This window comes from Meleagris gallopavo, chromosome 2 (genome assembly GCF_905368555.1).
Source record: "Meleagris gallopavo chromosome 2, MGAL_WU_HG_1.1, whole genome shotgun sequence".
Lineage (NCBI taxonomy): Eukaryota > Metazoa > Chordata > Aves > Galliformes > Phasianidae > Meleagris > Meleagris gallopavo.
Window position 1 is genome coordinate 92,842,155 of NC_139405.1, and position 19,180 is coordinate 92,861,334.

The 19,180-nt window shown below is 37.2% G+C and overlaps 1 protein-coding gene across 2 annotated transcripts in view; it reads left to right on the forward strand.

Annotated features, from left to right (window-relative positions):
• The window catches only part of TRAPPC12 (trafficking protein particle complex subunit 12), a 44,159-nt gene that overhangs the window by 15,224 nt on the left and 9,755 nt on the right, over positions 1-19,180 (forward strand). For both annotated transcript variants that reach the window (XM_085217967.1, XM_085217968.1), the window contains exons 6-8: positions 8,569-8,681; positions 13,835-13,907; positions 16,983-17,056. In XM_085217967.1, the coding sequence (XP_085074093.1) occupies positions 8,569-8,681; positions 13,835-13,907; positions 16,983-17,056 (260 nt within the window). The remainder of the gene's footprint in view (positions 1-8,568; positions 8,682-13,834; positions 13,908-16,982; positions 17,057-19,180) is intronic.

Below are 19,180 nucleotides of genomic sequence, written 5' to 3' on the forward strand. Positions count from 1 at the left end.
TCTCTTACATCCTTGGGAGCAACATTTCCCTCTCCCTCTCCCCCCTCGAAGCTGTATTAGGAAGATTTGATAGCTGTTCCACATCTTAATGACGCTGTATTTATGTAAGATACGTACAGCCAGCAGGCTGATTCCAAGCAACTTTGACCTTATTTTCCTCACAGGTGATCAGGTGATTTTCCAGGTTGGTATGTTCCTCTTAAATATGAACTGAGACAGGGGTTGTATTTTTTTCCAGCTTAATGGTTTTAATATTTATGGTATGTAATGATGATGTGGAGTAGTTTCCTTGTACATCTCCTCAGTTTCTTTAAAAATAATCTGTTCTGTTGTTCCAGAGTTACCTTCCAGCTATGAAATCGGCTAATACAGATTAAATAAACACCACTCAAGTGTTGTGGTTCCAGATGGGTATTCAGAGTAGTCAAACTTGCAAATGCAATTTTTTTCTAAGACAATATAGATAATTTAGAACTAAGAAATATATGTTAATCTTAAGAGCATAGAGTATTGCTAAAATTTTTAATTGTGCTTCCCTTCCTAAGGCTACATAGTCTCATTATAAGCAGTACCAGCTTCACAGAGTTATTCCTTAAAAGGGACGAAGTACCTCATTTCACAGTTCTACCTGAATACAGTTTTGAATGGATAAGGGAGTAGGGCAACCCTTTGTCATAAGGCAACTATTTCAGTTTTTGATTTGCTTTGGTTTTTAGCTTTTTTTTTTAAAAAATATTGTTTCTTTTAAGTATTCCTTGCTTCAAAGTAAATAACAACTCCAGATTGCTGAAGAAGTATTTTTGAAGACTTTCAGAACCAAATTTTAATTCAGAATGCCTTTTTATTTTTAGATCATATGCACTTAAACTTTGAATTATATGGAAATATGCAATTTCAGATAAAATTTAAAAAATGCTTTCTTCCAGTATCTAAAAGCATTCAAGTTCCTATCTCTTCTTCAGTCTTTCTAGACTTAAAGTAACAAACAAAAAAATAGAAACCACATATTCTGTTGAATCTGGACTTCTAAGCTTACTTTTCATTAAAGGTCAGTACATCGTACACCTCCTGTGAGGTGTATGACAGTGCTGTTGTAGAAGTATCTAAAACCACGTGCATATATATGCACATACATACACCTCTGTAAGTATATATCTGCATAAAGCAGAATGTCTTTTAAGATCTTCTGTGTTTCTCTTTTATCCAATGAAGGGAAGGGTTTGGGGTTTGTTGGTTTGTTTGTTTTTTAAGATCACAGAATGGCCTGGGTTGAAAAGGACCACAATGATCAACCCCCCCTGCTATGTGCAGGGTCACCAACCACCAGACCGGGCTGCCCAGAGTAGCCTGGGCTTGAATGCCTTCAGGGACGGGGCATCCACAACCTCCTTGGGCAACCTGTTTAAATAATAAATAAACATTTACCTTGTTGCTACTTCCTTGATATTTAACATTTGAATAAGTTCTTGAAGACAGATCAGAATTTCTGGTAAAACTGCTGGCTGTTGGAATCCGCATTTTACTCATATAAAACAGATGCAGTTGAGGGTTTTAGTTTGATTTGCATGAGATGGTCTTTATAGTAGGACAGTTATGAAAATGTGCAGATATTTAAAAAAAATAGAAATTGAAATCTGTGGTCTTAGAAAATTCTATCTGATTCTATCTGTTATTTTCTCCATTGGTTCCTATGCTGTTGGGGTAACCGTTTTCTTTTTTGGATACTTTTTTTTTTTTTTTAACTTTCATTTTTACATTTTGAACGCTCATAATAATAGAATTATAGAATCGCAAGGTTGGAAACCTGCAAGATCATCTAGTCCAACCATCTTCCCACTACCACTGCTACCACAAGCCTCTAAACCATATCTCATAGTCCATCATCCAGACGCCTCTTGAACACTGCCAGGGACGGCGACTCCACCACTTCCCTGAGCAGGCCATTCCAGTGTCTGACCACTCTCTGAGAGAGAAAGTTCTTCCTCATGTCTAACCTAAACCTCCCCTGGTACAACTTGTGACCATTTCCTCGGGTCCTGTTTGTTGCTTGGGAGAAGTCAAACCTCACCTCATCACAGCCTCCCTTCAGGAAGTTGTAGAGTGCAGTAAGATCTCCTCTGAGCCTCCTCCAGACTAAGCAATCCGAGCTCCCTCAGCCGCTCCTATAAGACTTGAGTTCCAGGATAATATGTACTCTCATATGTATGAATGAGAGTAATTCGTACCCAAGTGACAATCAGATGTCATATTCTTTGGGGAAAAAAAAATGAGTCACTGTAGTTGGAACGGATAGCTAAAAAAAAAAAGAATTGTCTTAAAATGACACTATTTTTCCATTATTAATTATAATGGATAAAATTACCGTGAATTCCTAAGCATGGTCAACAGAGGTGAAATGTAAAACATCAAGGTAGAAATGCATTAAACTTCAAAGATGAAATTTCAATACATAACAGTAATTAGAGAGTAGTGCCTTTGTTGAAATCATCTAAACTCAGTCAGTATGGTTTTGCTATATAAGAAGGCGTTACTTCTTTGAGAAATCTGAGACATGAAAAAGAGCAAAAATCCATTCTCCAGTAGTTGCAAGTAAACATTTTAATTGTAAGATATTCTGCTTGTGTATAATATTTCCTTGAGATAGTATACATAAAAGCTGTATTGCCTTGTTAATTTAGTATTGAGTAAACTAGAGTAGAAGTTTCAATTTAAAATAACTTTGCAAATGTCATCCCATGCTAAAATCCTCTTAACCCCAGTGGGCTATTACATGTATTACATATGCACTTACACGGGAACCTTTTGGAAAGAAATTTGTGTTATACTCTGTGCCATAATTATGTAGCCTACCAGAAACGAAGCAGGTGAAAAACTTTCAGACTATATAATATTATTTTTTTCCCCTCAAATTACTTACTCTGGTAAGCACATTTATTTCTGTAATAGCTTGGTGTTAATGTACTCAATCTTTCTTTCTTGTTTTGTTTGTTCCCAGTGTGACTGTGTCTACTGAAGCAAGTATAGTTTTTTTTTTCCCTGCTGTTAATCTGCTTTTTAATTAAATTTTGTACTGAATTATACAACATTCCCTTTTGACCTTCATAACACTATTGTTATTGATCAACTAGGGTCATCAACAAATGGCGTACCTCTTCCCGACTCTGTTCTCTTGTTAACTAGATGATGTAAAGTGAAAATTACAGTGTTCTATAGACTCTCAGACATGGTTTACGGTCTGCTCTTTCCATCTGGAATGCATCTATTCCCATCAGAAACAGTTTATTTGATATGCATATTATTGTTTCATCTGTTAACTTTTTCTTCCTTTTCTGTCTTAGTTGCAGTAAAATATTTATGTTCTGCTTGAGCAATTAGAACTTTAGAGAGGAGCTGGTATTTGGATCCTTGAATTTCTTCTCATCACAAAGTAAGCTGAGCAAATTCTCTTTCTCAGGATCAGAAAAGGAGGTGGGAGAAAAAAGAAATACTGCTATCTTCTTGCAGTCTGAAAAGTATGTCCTTAGTTCTTCATTATTTTGTAGAGGGCTTTGTCTCTTACTGTATGTTTTTATAGTTTATGGTACAATCTTAAAACAGTCTTGATAGTAACATGTGACTATAGTAGATGGCATTGTCTGATAGGTTCTGGCAGAGATCATGGGCTGATGTAGTCAGTATGAAATTCCTTCTAATTTCAGTATACAAGATGAGACCTAAAAGCCCTTATCTTGACAAATTTGCCACTAGGTTGGTCAAATAGGAATTAGTGAAGCCATGCTCATTATCCTGTATCACCTCACTGTCTGACATGTGCCTTAGCATAGCTTCCAGGAGGATTTGCTCTATGGTCTTTCGCAGCACAGAGGAGAGACTGACAGGTCAGTAGTTCACAGGGTCATCATTTTTACCCTTCTTAAAAATGAGTGTGATGTTGCCTTTTATTCCAGTCACCAGGGACTTCACCTGATTGCCACAACTTTTCAAATATCACTTAGAGTGGCTTGGTGACTACACCAGCCAGTTCCCTCAGGACTCTGGAATGCATCTCATCGGGATCCATAGACTTGTGGATGATCAGGCTCCTCAAGTAGTCATGAACCTGATCTACACTCACAGCAAGAGGGACATTGCTTTCTTAAGCACCTCCTTCTGAACTCTTTGTGGGCTGTGTGATGAGCAGTTACTAGGGAAGACCAAGGCAAAAAAGTTGTTGAATACCTCAGCCTTCTCTTTGTTGTTACCAGCTTGCCCCTGTCACTCACTATGGGATGCATCCTCTTGGACTTTTGTTTTCTGGTTGAGGTAACTGTAGAAGCCTTTCTGGTTCTTCTTGGCACCCCTTGCCAAGTTTAGTTCAAGCTGGGCCTTAGCTTTCTTGACCCCATCCCTACACAGCCTAGCAGCTTCCTTATATTCTTCTCACAATACCTGTCTCTGTTTCCACTGCCTGCACATTTTCTTCTTGCTTTCCAAGAGCAAGATGTCTGTCCAAAATATCAAACGCTTTTCAACATAGTTCAGTTTTTACCATTCTGGAGTGTCATTCAGCAAAATTTGCTGTGTGTCTAGGTTTTTTAGCAGCATCTCCATGTAGTACTTAACATTTTGTCATTGTTATGTGAAAAACATGCAGGAAGAATAATCTGTTAGAAAACTAAGTACCTATGTACTGAACAAATGAAATTATTGTTTGGTCACCTTTAAAAACATATGCATGTTTCACTTAATTGGTGAGTATTTTTCTTTTGTAATTCAGTTTCTTACATTCTGTCTTGAATATGTATAGTTGTGTTTTTTTTTAAGCAGAACTTGTGACAGTTACCTTTATAAGTTTCAACTCTGTTTCATCTGTCACCTGACACAGTTGAGAAATACTGGAAATACTGTGGGGTTTTTTAAATCAGAAGGACTGACTTCTGTGCCTTGCAAGACAGAGTGCAAGCTGTGTTTTGGTAGATTTGGGTGCAGTTTCTTTTTTCCCTCTCCTTAATATATATTTTTAACCAGAGGAGCAGGCTTCTTCAGTTGTCTCTTAAGCAGAAAAGAGGCCAGAAGATGTGCCTTTGACATGACAGCTTGCCACATGATATAATAGCATTATAGACAACAGATTGAAGTATTGTTAATTCTTATGAGATCTGTTAAATTCTTAAATGAAAGTGTTGAAGTCAGCACTCTTATTTGATTGCTCTGTCCATTTTATCACTGAACTGAAGAGGCACTGGTGAAGATCACAAGAGGCCTATTACAGTTTACCTTTGCCTTTTTCATTTCCCATTCACCCCATGAAACTGCTGAGCTTTTTTTTTTTAAACCCGTTGTGCTCTGTCTTCTCTTCCACCATGGTGCACACACAGGTCACCTTGCTGAGTCTTTTGATAGCAGAGGATCATAATCATCCACCTTCTGAAAAGGTTTTTGGTAGCTGGCTGATCCTTCTGACTACTGTAATAGAGTACAATAATAGATATAAGCAATGCAGTGATAGAATACATGAGTACACACTATTTTCTGTAGGTTTTTTTTCCTAGTTTTTACAAAACTGTAACCAGAAGTAACAGAGCTATTTTGATGAATGGATCTCTTCACATGTATTTTGTATTAATGCTGTATAGTTTTTCCCAAGAGGTCTATGAAGTGTTATTGACACTTTAAATAAGTACTACTTATTGAAAGCTTTATCAAATCTAAAGTAAATTTAGGATCATTCTTTTTAACTAGTCATTCGCCCTACTAATGTAGGAACTAAATGAGGTGTATAATCCATACCTCAGATAATTTTGCTAAAACAGTGCTTACTTGGAGATGGGAACAGTGGTAAATGGTAGTTTCGTTTCTTTTTTTTTTTTTTTTTTTCCCCATTACCACACTTTTGTGAGAACATGCAGAATAGTTTTGTGTGTGTTCTCTGATAAAATATTCTGCTATTCAGAAGGATTATAAGGAAACTGGGGAATAGGACAGAAATGCTGTTAAATATAATTTCAGTAGCCTCTCTAATCAGGCAGTAAGCAGCAGAAAGGGAGTGGTTGGATATGGTGGATGCTTACACACTAAATTACTTGCAGGGTACTAGTTATGTCACGAGTTTCAAAACAGAAGAAATGGATTCTACAGCTTTAATGCCTCCTGCATGAAGCAGTCATAAATTCTAGTTTGAGAAATCATTACACAGCCTACCCTTTACAGCGTGGGTCAGCTTCTTTGTGCTTTTGTTTGGTGAGATCTCTCATCACACTCGACGTACATACTAAGGGGCACGCTGGAATGCTTTTTAGTCACATACTTTAAAGGAAAATATTCAGTGGTTCAGAAATAAAAGATGATCAGTTCTGAATTCTTATCGCGGCTGAGGTCTTAGTTGCAATAGGGAATAAATCAGATTCCTGTGATGTCTGGTTGGTCTGGAGTTCCATTTATTATTCTCACATCCTCTGGCACCAATTTGGGTGATGTAGGTTGATAATGGGTTATTCCTTCCCATTGCCTGGGTCATAATCGCATGGTTTCATTCAACAATATATAAGATCAGTACTTCACAAAATATGCAATTCCAAAAAGTGCTTTACAAAAAAAATGCATAAGTTTTATTAAAATGGATAATGTGAGATATTTCATCTGCACTCCATTAAATATTCATCTATCTGTATGTTGAGCTGTTCTGTTACCAATTCACATTTTCTGTATGAATGTTTATTGAGTTGACCTTTTGCCACATTTTACAAGAGAACGGAATGTTACAGCCTTTTTCGGAGTTGAGAGTGCTGGAACACAGTCATTAATAAAAAATGTTGCTAAAACTTAAGATTCTTTACATTCTGTACATCACATTATCCAAAGCTTTACAACTTGAGCAAAACTTTTTTTTTTTTTTTTACCTTTTACTTAGAAATCCTGCAAAGCATAGCAATATATGCATATTCACATATTAGTGGCAAATCTACTTTCTCCAGAAGAGCAGTACCAAAATAGTTGGATTTGGGCACTGCTTATTAGCGGAATTATTGTTTCATGGCAGAATTAGAACTTGGTCAACAATAACCGTGGCAATGAAGGTAACAAGCCTGGGGTCAAGTTTGCTTCTGTAGATTTACCATGCAGATTCACAGCTTATGTCTGCCAAGCAATTTTACCATGGTTCTCTGGCTCATAATTTAATCTTACTTTTGCCATACTTTCCTTTGTTTCCCCACAACAAACACACACACACACTGACTGTCCCTTCACTTGTGTCACACTGAGTATAAGTTGAGATAAATATGTAAAACAGTTCACATTCTTTGTTACTTCTTCAATAACCTTTTTAATGTCTCTAGAAAGAAAGGCAGTTTTGTTTTCTTAATCTCTGTTCCACATATGATGATGCATGCAACTTGTGTGTACTTCCTTAAGGGAACACAGCAGGCATGGAAGCCACTGGGAATAGTTAGCTGTGGAAAAAGAGAATTTATGTAGATGTAATTGGTGTACTCTGAAGGTCATAATTAGTGAAAGAGGTTTGTGATGAAAATTTTGTCAACCTTTCAAAAAATGTCTAGAGGCAGTTACTCACTGTACATAGCATTTACCTCTTTGACATATAAGCCTGTTAAGAACAGGTGCAAAAATCTTTTTAAAAAGCTCCTGAGTCCTATTTGTGAGAAAAGATGAGGCAAGAGGTGAGTTGAGAAGGAAATCCCCTTAGAATATGTCTAAAGTAAGCAAATGTATTACATTAAAATATTACAATGGTAGCATGCAATTTTGCAAGGCTTTTTTCCCCAATTATACTTGCTCCTATTTTGTTGTTGTTGTTGATTTTTTTGTTGTTGTTAGTAGCAGTTTATGATCATGTTCAGCGTTATTCTCTGCATAAAGGAGATATGCAGTTATCTGAAAAACAAGGTACTGGGATTCCCTTAAGTTCCTAAAAACTGAAGTCAGCCAGGATGCTTGTAATCTCCAAGATGATTGTCTTTGGTAAATAGAATAATAAATATTAAAGCAAACTAATATTAAAATAAAGACATTTCTATTATGACAAGTGTATAAGGCTTTTACATGCCTGCATATTATGACTTTTTAGCCTAATTCTTTTAAGACCTACAACTCCACCTTCATTCTTTTGCATTAATTGTAAGATGTGCTCGCAGCAATAGTAGTAGTTTCAGTTGTAGCTGAAACATAAGTTCCATTTTTTCAGTCCTTTATTTTACTTGGTTTATTAAATTCTTTAATAAACATTTTACTTCCATGTATATCTTGTTCTTGAAAATTTGAATGAGGGACACTCTTTTCTTGCCTTCTTACTAGTGGTTATATATTTTTACACTCTTAAAACATGTATCATTTTAAATGTATTTAAATAAACATGAATATGTAAATATATACATTAATATTTAAAACATAACATTGCATGTTAAAGCTAGGAAAAAGGTTGTTATTTTCTTTCATCAGGAACAGAAAATAATATGACGGTAAAATAGACTTTCTGTCATGTATACTTGTAAGAAATACCTTTGTGATGTAGGCAAATTGTGCACTGCTCATTATACCAAACACATTTAATGAAGTTAATTATGATTCTAGGTTCCATGGTTCCTTTCTCGATGCGAATTTTACATGCTGAACTTCCACAGTACCTCGGTAATCCTCAGGAATCACTTGATAGACTGCACAGTATGAAGATAATCTGCACCAAGGTAACAGATTCTCTGTGCACTGGCCTTTCTTGATATTAAGGAAGTATATTTTCTTGTCCTTGCAAAGAACATTGTTTCAACTCTGACATTTTTGGTCCCATCTTGATACAAATAAGGAACTCATTAATAGAACTAATTAAGTCTCTTCTATTTTATGATACAGCATCCTCCTTTCCTTTGCTTGATAGAGCAATGGAAGGTGGAGTTCTCTTGCTTTCTTTCTTTTGCCAGACAAGACACAGAGGACAGTATGCAGACATGTTCAAGGACAAGGGAGAGTTTATTTCCTCACTTAGCAGCATCTAGCTAGCTCAAAACAGTTGTTAATCATAAAATCATGAGATTTTTGGGTTGAAAAGGACCTTAAAGATTCATCTAGTTCCAAACCCCTGCTGTGGGAATGGTTGGCAACCACCAGATCAGGCTGCCCAGGGTCCCATCCATGAAAGCCAGGTTGTATGGGGCCCCATCAGCCTTCATGGATAGGGCATCCACAACTTCTCTGGGCAACCAGTTCCAGTGCCTCACCACTCTTTGCAGTAAAGAATTTCTTCCTTATGTCTAAGGCTACCTTTTTTTAGTTTAAAACTGTTACTCCTTGTCCTGTTACTACACTCTTGTGTGTCACTACACATAAAGAGTCTTCTTAGTTTTCATGTAGACATCTTTATGGCCACTATAAGGTCTCCCTGAAGCCTTCTCCTCTCCAGACTGAACAAGCCCATCTCCCTCAGTCTTTCTTCATAGGAGAAGTGCATGAGCACTCTGATCATATTTACAGCCCTCCTCTGGACCTGCTTCAGCAGCTCCATGTCTTTTTTGTTCTAAGCATCCTAGATAGTACTCCAAGTAGGGGCTCACAAGAATGAAGTGCAGGAATGATCAGAATCTCAGCTCCATCCTTCAGAAATAAACTGGATAGCTGGTTTTGGAGATGGCAGTCATTTGGGAGTATAAGTCAAACTGCTGAGCTTGGTTTTGGGATTGTATTTTTTTTGTTTGTTTGTTTTAAAAGACTACTATAGAATTAAGAGTGTGAAAAAGGACAGTTTGTAAATAAAAATATATTTCTATAAGATAATTGATGATAATTTAACCATTCCAAATCATGTAGGGTTATCTGGAAAACCCATTGTTTAGATATATGCTTTGTGGGTTTTTTTTAATATAAAATGCTATTTGTCTAATAAACGAGATCTCACCAGGAATGTTCAAGAATAAAGCACAAGAATAAAGCTTACAAAAACCCATGGCATAACCAAGAAAATAATATAAAGAATGTACACATTAATCTTAATATTTAAATATGATGCTTGAGAACCATTTGGGTTGTAACAGAATTAATTGGGGAGCTTTCAACCAAAAACCTCTAGTGTTTTACTTCCCTACTTTAAAAAGTGGAAAAATAATCTTCGGTCATCCTTATTTACAGAAGGGCATAGGAATAGTCATTATGTAAATGAGATGATCTTGGAGTCATAAAAATTGAGAGAGAGAAAAGACCTATTAGCTCACCTAGTCTGTCTCTGTGCAATGCAAGGTTGTTTTCCAGTTTTTAATGAGCCAGCCTGTGGAGCTGAGGCCACTTCCCGTGGGAGGCTATTCCAGGCTAATGCTAATGCATTCTTATCGTAAGAAAATTTGTCTTCCTATTTTGTTTCTCTTCCTTAACGTGATTGTGTTATTCCTACATGATACCTCTTTTTAACCTCCTAAATTCCCTCCTGCTTTTTGTTTTACACGTGCTGCAGATGCTTGATTAGCTATTCAACTTTAAGATCTAACCATATTTCCTTTGTCACTATTTTGGTAACTCAGTCTCTTCAGCCCCCATCCTACTTATATATTTCTGAACCAAATTGGAGGCTGAAATGAAAAACATATTTTTTGTTTTCCCTGTAAAGGCAATAGCGTTTTTATTTTTTCCAGTATCCCTGCAAATTTATGATCATGATCTGATCCGATATTTTACATCTCTTGCTTATAGGTTCAACATTTAAGAGTGAAAAAATCTGTAATGCAGAAGGCCTAATACATTTTAGGGGAGGAATTAAGTGAAATAGTTTTCGTCCTGTGTTATTGCTGGTCTCCCTAATGTGGATTGCCACAGTGAGTTGTTGACCTTACAAGTAAATGGACTCCAAGCAGTCCAAACAGTAAGAGTAACAATAGTAATTCAGGTCATAGAATATTTTGTTCTTTTCCAGTGTTCATTTTAAAACATAGATACAATTATTTTAATGCTAATTCTGCTGAGGACTTGCTAATAAATGCTTACCCAGAGACCAAAATATGAAAAGGACAACAATCAGGCTTGAACTAAACTCTTCCCTTGTTTGTGCTTGTCTTCTAGCTGAATGAGGGAGAGCTCCATAAATTACATGTATCCCACAGGGTGATGTATTTTGATTTTAACCCTAATCCTTCAAGTATTTGAAGTACTGTGCTCTCTACCAGCTGGGTGGAGTAGTGGCAGGTGGGTTAACAGTCTTGCTTCCTGAAAAAGCCTTTGCAACTGTTACCCTTGCAAAACTTTCCAAAATCCAAAATGCTACTCAACCATCTGCCACTCCCTCTGCAGTTCCATACTCTTCTTTATGAGGAGTTGTGTCCCTTCCTGCACGCACTCCACATATCTCGCACCCTTTGTTTTAATTTAGGTTGATGAATTTTCAGTCTTTTAAGTACAGATTGCTTTTCCTCTCTATTTTCATTCAGCTTCCAGTTCTGGTTCAGTTACTTTGAACACATAAGTATTCTGTGTCTCATATATAATTTCAGTCTGGGGATCTGATATCTGATCCCTTATTTGATGAGTTTGTTGAAATAATGAGGCTGAATACCCAAAACACAATTCCAGAAGCACCCTAAAAAAGATTATTTTGAGTAAGAAGCAAATGCTGATGAAAAGTTGTGGAAGAAGGAAGAAATTATTGAAAGGAGATACATAGGACAGGAAGGTAGGAATGCAGATGATAGTGTGTGTAGATTAGTGGTTGCAGCATACAGTCTATTGATAGGGGATGGAACAGAAGTCTTGGTGAAACAGTCCTGGCCAGTGAAACTAATGAGTGTGTGTTTATAAATATTTTGAACATAAAACCATAGGTCATGTATACGTCTTGTTTAAAATTGATAGTAGAACTGTTCAGTGCTATGTCTTTACGTTTGAAACAAGGATATTTGGAGATAGACCATATGATACAGCTAGAGTAAATAGTTCTCCATCTGTGGAAAAGCAGGACGAGGGTATCTGTTAAAATTAAGGATTTCATGTCATCTAATCCGGACAACTTACAATAAGAAGCTACCTGAATCATTAATGTTGTTATTAAACAACTTATGGAAAATTGAGGAAATGCCCTAATACTGAAAGACTGCAGATGATTTCCTACACGTAAGGAAAGGCAAAAGGAGAAAAACCTAGGGAATAAACCAATTAGCCTCAAATCAGCCCCGAGTTCTGTTTTAATTACGTTGAGCTTGAGGTGACAGCCAGATATCCCCAGGTAATATCACTGAATGTTTAATGTAGTATTCTAATTGTATGTTAATATCTAATTATTTCTTTTCTGATGATATTAGTCAGGGCATTTTCAGATAAAGGCTTTCTCAAACAAACCTATTGTCTTTTTAAACAAGAAAATATATGTTTCATTGTTGGAGGCACCTTGTTATATTAAGACTATCTCAAGAGTAAGAACACTGAGTCTTGCTGAGAAGGAGACCTGATCACTAGCTGTTTTCCAAGGGAAGAGGCAGAGGATGTTTTTTGGGGGAAAATAGATGGTAGGATGTTTGTGGCCTGTAGAAGACAAGGTCGTCTTCTTTACGCACTTGGTGTTTCAATTTTAAGTGTTGTCCAAATTTCTACACTGTTAGACAGATTGGGTCTGGGATTCAGTCTTAGAGATATGCCACTATGATCTCATGATTTGCCACCTATCAACTGAACAGTGATGTCTGTGCAATTGTTTGCTTGTAGGCTCTCAAAATTTGTATCCAATTTTATAGCACCTAACTAAGCTTTCACTCTGGTCTCTGAAAAGAGGTTGGTATCTCTCAGAGCAATTCCTTTCCACCTTAAGATGGCATCAACTCACTTCCTGGAGGTCCGGATTGCTCTCCATTCACTACAGAAAGTACCAACACACTGTCTGAGGCCAGATTAATTCTGCCTCTTTTTGCTTTTGAGTATTTCCTATGGTTTTTTAAGTGTTTGTTTACAAACCACTGAGCATAACTGGAGTGTTTTGCTGGTGAGGAAAACAACAATTTTTCTTATCCTGATGGAAGCTCTGTTTTTGAAAGTGCGCTCGGCCCCAGACAAGGATATGTCTTATATTTCACTAATTGCCTATCCACAGTGGCTGATTAAATAGCAATGGCTTTAATGGGTTTTTGAAGGAAATCTCAAGCAGAGTTCTATAACCAAAGTTATAAATCTCTAGAAGGACAAATGGAGTGGTTTGTGGGAAAAGAGAGAACAGATTTGGAGAAACTGCAATGGAATTACAGAATGGAAAGTTGACCTGCATTTCAAATGGAACTTTATATTCACATTTTTTAAGTGTGTAAGACACGAGCTTCATTAAGTGCATATTCTCTTTCTCCCAATAATGTAACAAATTTCATTCACTCAACAATTCGGATGATTTAAAATCCACAGTAAATAAAAGGAAGCAATAGAACCCAAATTTTGAGAAGGGAATTGGAATAAGACCCAATACTTCATTAAGGACAAAAGGAACAAGCTGTTTCTGAAACCAGAGCCCACAGTTAGGGTGGGAGAGTTAGGAGAAGATGGCTTTCTGAGAAAAATCAACTTGATGTTCTTTCTGGTCTTTAACATTCATACTCTGGTGAAACATATTTCGTGTTTTGCTTAACAAAATGTGTATGGTCCTTGAGCGTGCTGACATTTAATGTTCTGCAAGTATCATAAACCTGAACTCTAACATCCTTCTACCATACAATGGCTTTCTTTGTGCAATTTATCTAGCTACGGTAATAATCAGTAATTTTGAACTGCATCTAGGTGAAACATTTCTGCTTGAATTGGTTTTCACGTCGACTGTCATTTGTAGATAATTTGCATTTAATACATAGCACTGCTAAAACTCATGTTAGTTACTCTAAAAAATTTACTACAGATACTAGAAAATTTGGAACAAGGCTTAGCTGAAGATGGAAGTATGACTAACATTACACAGGAGAACAGACAAGGTATGTATTCTTTAAACATTTTTTCACAGGCAGTATGGTTTTATCACTTGCCTAAGCATGCTGAAAGTTTTCACAAGGCTGCCCCAGAGTTGTTAAAGCAGTTTTTTTGTTACCTCATGGCATACTCGGCATCTAAAATGATACACTTCTACTTTTATTTGCTAGAATTAATTTCACACTTTTACCCATGATCAAACTGATGCACTAAATCAGTTTCTTTTTTCCCACTTAGGAGAAACAAAGAAGATGGCTGCCATTCTTTAGTAATGCATGTAGAAGCGTATTACTGCCACAGTTAGATCAGTGTTTCATATTCATTGTTGCCTCATTGGATCCTCTCATTCCTCTATCTAAAAGTTAGGGAATTTCTCTACATTTCCTGCTGTCGTGCATTGGCTATGCTTGCCTGGGATGTTTCTGTACAGGTGTCTAATCTCAGTGCAACTGTGTGGTACTTGGTGAGTCAAGCCTGTCACTTATTAAAATGAATTTCAGATCTACATTATTTTCAGATCTACATCTACATTATTTTCATCATTTTTTATGAAATTATGTGGATTTTTTTTTTTCCTATTCCTTCTATCTTAGCTGTTTAACTTCAATAGTGGAGGATACATTACTGCATAAAGGTCATCCGGATAAATTGGTTGTCCAAGCATCTTTTTTTCTTTTTTTAATGGAATTTATACTAATGAGGTAATTTGTGTGCGCTTAAGAATTGAAGACAAGATGATATTTTAGGCGTAGTTAATGGATTAGGTGAACCACTCACGGTGCCTAGCAATATGGACATTAAAAATATCATACCGTTCAGCTTCTGCTAACAGTCTGAAGAAATCTTACCAACTTCTTTCTGTGATAACATGATACATGGAAATAGCATGAAGAATGTGAGAAGTTAAGATTTGCTTCTGAGGTGGGAAGTGGCCAGATATAGCTGTTAGCAGAGTAATCATTTATTATGAACAAATCCCTAAAACTGTCTGCATGGAGTGGAGCAGACCTGTCTTCAAGTTCTGGCCTTCAAGTTTGGCTGGACATAAAGCACTTTCAGTGTGTCACTGTACTCCACTAAAACACCATCTAGTTATGCCCTAAGAAAGTTACTGCATGTGTGAGCAGTGTATGTCGCAAAGGCTTTTGCTCTTCTCAAAAAGAGTTAGGAAAAAGTAGAGAGAGAATCTGATATTTAATGTTAATGCACAGTATCAGTCTGTTTTTCTCTCCCTTTATCTGCTAATCTTCTTGCCTCTGTGTGGTTACCTCATTTTCCTATTACCTTTCTACTCCACTTTTGTCCCTTATATCCTCGTATTTTTTTCTTTTCCTCTGTGCCTTTAAAATCAAGAGTCAGATCCCCTTTTAGGGCACAGGGGCTTTTTTCTTAGCTGTGTCATAATCTTGTGTCCTGCAGGCATGTGAGTTTCTGGCTCCTCAGTGCTGCTCCTTCAGAGCTGAGAAGAGCTCAGAAGGAGGGATGGGGTAAAAGGCAGCAGCTGCTGGTTGCCAGGGGACAAGGCTGCTGAAGCTGTCCTGTTTGTGGGAACTGCTGACTGCTGTTGTCAATGAAAGCCATGTCTGCTCCCTGTCTGCTCCTTTACTGCATTTGAAGCTACAGGAGGCTGATAACGGTTTTTTTGTTACTTTTTTTCCCATGCAAGGCCAAGCTGAAGCAAAACTTAGGAAATTTGTTTGAAGGCAGCCATCCTTCCTTATGGGGATTATGCTTAGTGACTAGTTTCCTTACTGATGGTGTAAGAAGGTGCCACACCAGTCAGTTCATCATATACATCTCCTCTGGTCTGAAACAAAGCACCTCATCTGGCAGTTTTACAACAGGAGGAGAGATAGAGCATCGCATCGCCTGCCTGATAATGCATTATATAAGATGCCAGTTTTACAAGTTAGCACACAGGAATCCTGTTGAAATGGATGGCAGTATGAAGTACAGAGCCCTCCATAAATAACAAAAATAAACGTTTGGATTGTAAGTGTGCCTGAAAGGACCTGCAAGTGGTTTTTTCAGGCATTGCACAATGAACTGGTGTTGGGTTTTCAATTTTCTTTACTGCTTCACAGGTTTTCCTTTGCCCCCTTCTGCCAATCATAAAGGAGTTTTTTAGGATGAGAAGCAAAGAGGAGTGGACATGCCACCAGATTCTCTTATTTATAATGGCACTTATGTGTGTTAAAAAAATTTATCTGTGCAAGCTGCCTAGGCTACAGTATGGATGCAGACGAGTGGTCTCCGTTATCCCAATCTCATAGAAAATGCCCTTTCGCCCTTTCCCTCCTCAAATCATTACAGTGACCTTGACAGCTGATTGAATGAGACCCATTTATTTTCCAAATGCACTGAATGAATGCTCCTCATGTTTATTTTGAGGATTAGAGGAATATTTCTAGCATTGATCTAGTGAAATAGATCAAGAAAAATAGGGATCTTTATGGACTGTTCTCTTAAAACATCAGGAGTCTGTCTGCAGGGCAAGAGAGAAGAACCTACTGCTGCAGCTTTTAATGCCTGCAAGCTCCAGGAGCGTGGGGAAAGCAGACAGGCTTGGCAGATTTCTTCCTGCATAGCTCTAAGCCAGAGGCAAGCACAAATAGTCCCAGATCCAGACAGTTCTCACCCTGCAAGCTTTGGCTCTGAAATGCCATTAGCTTTGTTTGATTTTTGAGTTTATCACATGTAGTCCTGTAGATGATGTGTTTTTAAATTGATGCTCATTATCAATTTAATCTTCTTATGCACCTTTTGTTCTTGAATTGGAAAATACGTGGCTTCTTGCAGCGCTTGATGCTTGGCTTGAGCTCAAGGCTGAGCGGCTGTCTGTTGCTCTGCATTGTGCCATCGTGTACGGTCCCCAGAACCGTGTGAGTAATTCCCTCAGAGAGATGCAGCATTTCTGTCTGATGATGCAGCAGAGCTGAGAATTATAAATTCTAGGCTAAAACCCAGTGATGTTAACAAGGGGGATCTTTCAGAATCGTAATTCATAGGACCGATAATTGATTGCAGAAAAGAACCTCTAATTTATTTGTGCAAATTCACAAGCTGCTCTTATTTTGCAGCCTCTGTTCAGCTGTGGAGGTCACGTCTGGGCCGGGTGATGTACTCCATGGCAAACTGTCTGCTAATGATGAAGGTACGTGGGTGGCAGCAGCTGCAGAGGTACCGTATATTCCAGAATAGAACGTTGGAGAAAGTGCCGGGGAATTACTGGTGTGTAGATAAGGGAAGACTACCTGACTGTACTTGGAGGCTTTGCATAGTGAAGAATTAATTAGACTTAATAATGCCTTATTTAATAGATAGCTATTTGCAGTAATGCTCTTTGGGAACATATCTACTTATTTCTCCCAAAATCATCCTGGAGAGTGTGCAATAACAGTAGAAAATTTGCATTTTTAAATTGAATTTTTCAAACACTTAACTAAATGCTGTAATTAAAAGCAATTATGTGCTCTTTTTCAAAGTGTGCACTAATAACATTGCTCTGTTTGTGTGCATTATTAATACTATAGACATTGTATATGATGAGATCCAGAACATCTAAATACATCTTTCCTATCTCAGCTGTAAGATATCTTCTTTCAAGTTTAAATCCTTACTAATAGGTGGAAGAAAAAAGAAGGGAATAAAAGGAAAAGTATCTGGCTAGCACTGTTTTGTTTTGTTTCTCTCTTGACTCCCCGTAACTCTTTAAGACCCTTCTGGTGCATTTGGTGGAGCACAAGCTTCTCCTTGTGTTCAGCAAGCAGAAGAAATAAAACCATTTCTGCCATTCACCTCATGCTCGGGGAAATAGGTTTATCACCATCCTAGGCTTGCAACAAACTGCTGTTATGCAGAGCTTAACTGTGCTTCACAAATTAATTAACAGCACAGACTCAGAGCAGTACTGTCAGCACTATAATCTTCACAGACCACAATTTGCACTCCCTGCCCCCTGTTGTTTGATTGCCCAAGGTCATGCCAAATCTGACGTTCACAAAGCTGCTTTCCAAACTAGGCTTCCTTGATGCTCCATTCATAATATGAATGTAGAAACTGAGAAAGCATGCTTTTCAGGTAAGATACAGTTACCAAACACTCCCTTACATGAATTGTAATATGCTTTTTATGTGAATTAGAGAAAAAAGGAAATTTCTATTTGTAGTTACATTGTAATCAAATGATTTCTGTCTTGAATAGATGCAATTGTCCATTAAACCTTCAGTATTTTAACAAATCGATAAGCATTTGTTTTGAAGTAGGCACTTGACATAGGTTCAGTTCTTAAGGAATGTCCTTTTTCACTAGGCAAGTAGAGAAAAGCACAAGTTGCCATCTCAAACAAAGCAGAGTGCAGAAATAAGAAAATGTAATAAGTTGTTTCAATTTCACTTTACTTTTGGCTGTGATTTCTTCTAATGTTTTCAGTGCTTTCCTTCTCGTGTACACACCAATCCAAGTGCATGCACTGTTCTCATCTTCCTTCTGATTTGATCCTTTTAGTGCTGTTTTCTGCTAGCAGTATAAATACATTTGTGAATACCAGTTAGCACCTTTTTGGGAATGGTACTTCAGAAATACTGCAGCTCAGATACTTCCTGAGGTCAGTTTTATTTAGGGCCTCACGGATGTCAATTTAGAAAATGACATTTCAGCTGTAACCTCCAGATTACCTACAACTGCATGTTTAGGTGTAATTACTCCCCTCTGAAATTTGCATCTCAGTGTTGGCTGTGGAGCAGTGAGTATCACAGTTTTTAGACATATCCCTGTACAGGCAGGTAGAGAGTCTTAAAGATTTTTGTACACAGCCGTCTTGCATTTAAAATCACAGCAGGGCATCAACTTAATTTATTCTGCCTGCGTGACAGATCTTCAGTGAAATAATTGTATTGCCTAATTATGAACTTACTAATTTTAAGACCATTCTAACAACCAGCAATACTGCAATCATCTTCTCCACCTTCCAGTGTATTCAGAGCATTCAGTTTAAAACAATTCCTTCAAATAATCTTTTAACACAATTCTTTTAATTCTCCCATGAACAATTATATTAATTGAACGGCATTCCACCTCTACCATTTATTTTTGCTGTTGTGTAAGACACTTTAAAAACTGAGCATTTTATTCAAGTATATGTAATAATTTGAAAAAAATGGTGTTCATTCTCCAAGTCAGTGCCATCTATTGCCATCTAGTGAACGTTTATGAAACTGCAGTGTGGTCATATTCCAGTACTGTTGGGTAGCTTGTGCTACTAGATTAATAAGAATTA